Source organism: Cariama cristata, unplaced genomic scaffold (assembly GCF_000690535.1).
Source record: "Cariama cristata isolate BGI_N322 unplaced genomic scaffold, ASM69053v1 scaffold36277, whole genome shotgun sequence".
NCBI lineage: Eukaryota > Metazoa > Chordata > Aves > Cariamiformes > Cariamidae > Cariama > Cariama cristata.
Window position 1 is genome coordinate 1,805 of NW_009625571.1, and position 5,075 is coordinate 6,879.

At 41.9% G+C, this 5,075-nt stretch overlaps 1 protein-coding gene across 1 annotated transcript in view; it reads left to right on the forward strand.

Moving 5' to 3' along the window:
• CWC25 (CWC25 spliceosome-associated protein homolog (S. cerevisiae)) overlaps nt 1-4,213 on the forward strand; it is a gene marked incomplete at its 5' end in the record, with an annotated part of 5,869 nt that extends 1,656 nt beyond the window's left edge. Inside the window, 6 exons of the mRNA XM_009703657.1 lie at nt 314-441; nt 679-748; nt 1,226-1,416; nt 1,977-2,063; nt 2,667-2,828; nt 4,099-4,213. Coding sequence (XP_009701959.1) covers nt 314-441; nt 679-748; nt 1,226-1,416; nt 1,977-2,063; nt 2,667-2,828; nt 4,099-4,213 — 753 coding nt within the window. The remainder of the gene's footprint in view (nt 1-313; nt 442-678; nt 749-1,225; nt 1,417-1,976; nt 2,064-2,666; nt 2,829-4,098) is intronic.
• Nucleotides 4,214-5,075: the final 862 nt, after the last annotated feature.

The window sequence follows — 5,075 nt, forward strand, 5'->3', positions numbered from 1 at the left end:
TCTCTTCCTTTCAAGTTCAGTGTTGTTTTATTTTTCTTGCTCTTCTGGTGTGCTTTTTCTTACCTAGCAATTAATTGTTGATTTACTACTACAGAGTGATTGCAGACCTAGGATTTGACATGCAGTGATACCAAAATGACACTATTGAAGACTCCATTAAGCTCTTTAGTTTTGAGAGAGGACCTTGCTAAATGGTTAAGGTTTTGTTCCAGGAGCCTTTTCACAGAGAACTCTGTTACTTTGAATTGTGATACTGACGGCCCAAGTGTAGAGACAGTAATGATTACTAATGAAATGGTGTCTTACTTTATAGCTGCAAAACAGTTTAGATAAAAAAGAGAAAAAGAAGAGGAAAGAGAAGAAGAAGAAGCACAAGAAACATCGTCATCGCAGTTCTACCAGTGAAAGTAACAGCAGTGATGAGGAGCAAAGCAAAAATAAGTATGTTTTGGAGTTTTAGAATAAAAATACCTTGTTTCCTGGTTATTTGTTTTTCATGTCTTTTTCAAATCCTCTCTTTGTCTCTTATCTTTCTAATTAACGCTGTTAATTGGCCTAAATGTGTCTGTATTGTTACTTCATTGTTTTGCATAATTAGATTATGACATTTTAATTTAAAAAAAAATTGTATTCTTGAATTTCATCTGCTTCAAAAGTACTGTTCTGTCTTTTCTTTAGGTCTCAGAAGAGGATGAACAGTTCTTCCTGGAAACCTGCTCCTTCCAAAGTCCCAGGATATGGCTTACAAGTATGTGTGTTTTGCACAGCTCTTTCAGTAGCAAGTGTCCTGAGTTAGGGAAGAGCAAGAGTTTGGCAGTTTGCAAAACTGCTTCACTAGGTAGTGAGGATTATGAAGGGGAGATGATATAATAAAGTTCAGATTCAATTTGGAGCTATCTAATCCTTGAAACTAAAGTTGTTCAGATCCTGGTAGGACTTCTTTCTGCTCTGAATTCAAGTTAAGCTTTATTTAGTTTCTCTTCACAAAGTTACGTATCTGTTCAAATACTCTGCTTGACTGTCTTGGCAGTTTAGTTTGCTGAACATCATACAGAAATAATCTTTTTAGACACAGATGTTAATAAGAACCTAGGAAGTGAGATAAGTAGGCGCAAACCACAATGTACACTCGTTCCTGCACTTAGCCTAGTCTGAGGTCTCCTCTGTGGCCTTACATTGTTGTTGTGTTCTTACGTCTCCCCTGAAAGACACTTTTGAATTCCAGGTTAGAGACGCTGAGCAGAGCCACAGGTCTCGGAGCTCTCCAGCTGCCGGCCAGGAGAGGGCCCCCCACAAGCACCGGGATCGCTCCAGGTCCAGGAGCCGGTCCCGCTCTCCTCCGAGACGCTCCAGCAGGAAGAATTCAGACCAATCTGGATGCAGAGGCTCAAGATCTCCTTCTAGACACAGTAAACAGTGAGTGTCGCTCACCTGAATGACATAAACCTGGGGCTGCTGGTGGTGGAGTTCTCTAGAATCAAAATCCCTCTTATTCAGTCTCCTTCTGCCACTTCAGTGTTCTGGCTGCATTATTGCTCAGTTCTGGGTGCAGAGGCAGAAGCACACAGGTTAGTTCGTGGTGGGGTCACGCTGCCTGCAGTTGCGCTCTTCATTTGGGACACCCTCTTTCTAGGTACACCCTTTAGGTGTGGCTTGTGGCTGTGCTTCATTTGGGCTATCGATTCTCTTTAAAATGTATACGTAATTTTTGAATTACCTTTGCTAAATGCTGATAAAATCAGGTACCAGGTATTCATTGTTTGCTGATGAAATAATTAAAACTGAATAAAAATGCATGGAAATTTACAGTATATTAAGAGTCATTAGAATTTGTTTTCAAAGTGGGACAGGTAGCAGTCCTGCAGTTATAGGAGATGTCTTGGTTTCAGAATGTATACAAAAAAATCCAGGGAAGGTTTAGAGGTGTGATAATATGTGTTCATCTGTACTAAAAAGAGGGTATTTCTGGGTTACAGACACAGTGGTCGGGAGGAGAAAGGAAGAGCTAGAAGTCCTTCCCCTAAAAAGAGCTATCGACGACAGCATGCTATGGGTTACACAAGGTAAGCAAGATCTTGTCCCTGTGCTTTTGGATGGAAGTTATACTGGTGATTCTGAAACAGCTGGGTGTAATCTGTGAACCAAATTTTATTCTACTATCTAAACCAGATTGGATCGAATGTCCAGAAAGTCAGATAGGAAGTCCTAAAGTGCTCAGTTTGGTGCTATTGAGCTTGATTGTTAGTTAACACCTTGGACAGCTTCCCAAACCAATTCACATGGTTGCTGGTTCTCCATGTGTCTCACATGACATGACTGTGCAAGGCAGTAATGTGAAGTCAGTCTTTGTCCCATGGACTGTTAATTAGAAGTATTCTGTTTCACTCTTATCAGGGACATATGACCTTGACAGCATCATCTTACCTGTCAATTAAAAACAAGGCAGCTGAAAAGAGGGAGAGAAAACAGCCTCTTGCTAGGGGCGTGGTAAAGCGGAACATTTAGACATGTACTTACAAGCTTTGCTGATTGGCTACTGAAGAAAGAAACATGTTAAACACCCCGAATTTGGGGGATTGTAAATTGTCTTAAAGAATGGAAAGCAAGAGGGAGGTGAGGCTCAGTGTGCTATTGATTCACAGCAGTGGTGTTTTCTACACAAATAGAAAGATCTCTGCAGAAGAACTAGAGCGTAAACGTCAGGAAATGATGGAAAATGCCAAGTGGCGGGAAGAGGAGAGAGCAAACAACCTCAGGAAACACCAAAAGGAGGAGGAGCTGGAGCGAGAACTGGAGAAACTCGACTCTCGAGATGGGAAGTTCTTCAAGTGAGTGTCTTTTGTTATCTGCTTTTTCATTCAAGGGAAATGCAGGCCGCAGCTGCTGGGGAGTGAGTGATGGCCTCAGCATTTGAGATATTTCAGATTATCATGTAAGATCCATCTCTACTGTGTTTTACAGTAGAACCAGTGATGTTTGCTGTTCCCAAATTCTCCTCTTAACCCAAAAGATAGGTATTTCTGTGATGGCCTTGGTAGTCAGACTTGGAAACTGGTAATCAGTTCTTTCTTTGCCAACCGGTAAAAGCGCCTAGTAATGTTTTACATGCAGATATTTTAAAAAGTTCTCTGATTTTAGGAGCTTGGAACAGTTTTAGGCCTGCAAGTCCGCTGGGAGTCTGTGTGACAAGAGCTTGTGGGACTGAAACCTGTGCTCAACAAGAAATAAGACCATTTCTAAACACAGGTGGTAACTTACAGTCCCTTATGCACATGGCAGGCAAAGGAAATTGGAGTGGTACAAGGCCTTCCAGAAAGTGCAGCGGTGTGTAAGAAAGATCCTGTGGTACTGTTATGTATTTTGGAGTTGCTGCAGCATAGTATTCTCCAGGCTCTGTGAATTAATTGGAGGAGAGTGTGTACTTAATTCCTGAAGCCGCCCAGAGGCAGGGTCACATAAGGGTGGCTTAAAATCACAACAGATTTTCTCCATGAACAAAATGTCTTGTGAAGAGAGATTTTTTTGTGTTTCTCTGTGCAGAAGCAGCTGGTTGAGCTAACAAACTTTGTGTTTATTGGCATGTTGTTTGAAGAGGGAGATGGGCACAAGGAGATCATTTAGAAAAGCACAGCAGGGTGATCTGAAGTAGTGAAAGAAAGCGAGTGGTCGGTCACAAGGATCCCTTCTCTCTCCTGTAGCTGCCGTAGTCATTTACAGCATGAGCTCTGGCATTCAGGCTCCCAGAGGACCACTGCCCTCAGTTCAGGAACACATTGCTTTTCCCTCGTTTGCTTCACAGAAAGCAACCAAGTCCCCTGTGACAGATGCGTTTGTAATTAACGGTTAGTTATATTTGGAAGATGGAGGAGACTTGAGAACTACTGAAAATATATTTCTGAGCACTGACCTTAAATAAGGCATTGAATCTGTTACAAGCTAAGTTCACTGCTTTCAGTGCAGACTTTAATAGCAAATAATGTGGAGTTTTCTATGTTAGATTAATTTCGGTAGATGATGTGGGGATGGTGAATCCTGCTAGAAATGGTGTAATGTTTGGAAAGAGATTTTGATTTCTTTCTTTGGTTCAATTTTCTGCAGTCGTTTAAAACTAGAGAGTGCATCTACTTCCACCCTAGAAGACCGGGTGAAACGCAATATCCACTCCCTTCAGAGGACTCCTGCTGCCTTGGAAAAAAATTTCATGCAGAGATGAAACTCGTTCTTCTTCTGCTCCTGTGCAGAAGTTAAATGGACACTTATTCCCAAAGGTGAGAGACCTCCAGCACAGGCTCGCTGCTCTCTAGAGGAACAGTTACTATCTCCCAAAGAGGCGCTGGATTTCTGTGCTGCAGCCCACGGCGTGTTCAGGACTTTGGGCACTGTGAATACATTTGTAATGAATATGACCTTGCAAGCAAACCTTTGCTGGAGAACTCGTGAGCATTTGTATTCTATTTTTAACATATCGCCAGATCTTTTCCTTCTCTCTCTCCACCTTAACTGGTATCATTTTTGTATATTGTTATTAGCAAATTATGCCAGGTGGTAACTGCTTTCTACATTGGTCAGATTGTCCAAGCTCTTCAGAGCAAAAGACCTATTTTTGTTAATACTCAAAAATCTGAGCAGAACAAATTCACATGTGAGTTAATTTCCTGGAATTTGATAAAGCTACATGAGTAATGGACAAGATCCTCTTCAATACTGTCACCGTTTCAGGTGTAGGTTTGGAGGGTGACATTAGATGAGTCTGCAAAATATCTGTAGCCGTTATTTGATTGCTCACAGATGTGAATGATGTTTGACCCAAAGGAAGCTGCTTCGGAGGGAAGGGAAACGAGCAGAGCATAGCTGATACAGCAAATATATCTCTGGGATTTTGTAATGTAAGTAATGTGTATATGTACAGCAGTGTAGATCTTTTCCTTGTTTTTAATACTAAGAAACTTTACGGTCATTTTTAAATGTTCTTTGTGGCTTTTGGGGGTGGGAGGGGCAGGGCTCGACCTCCCTGTCAAAGGGAAGGGTTTCTGGGGCCCCGGGAGGCTGTACCTGGCAGTAGCAGCCCCTTTTCG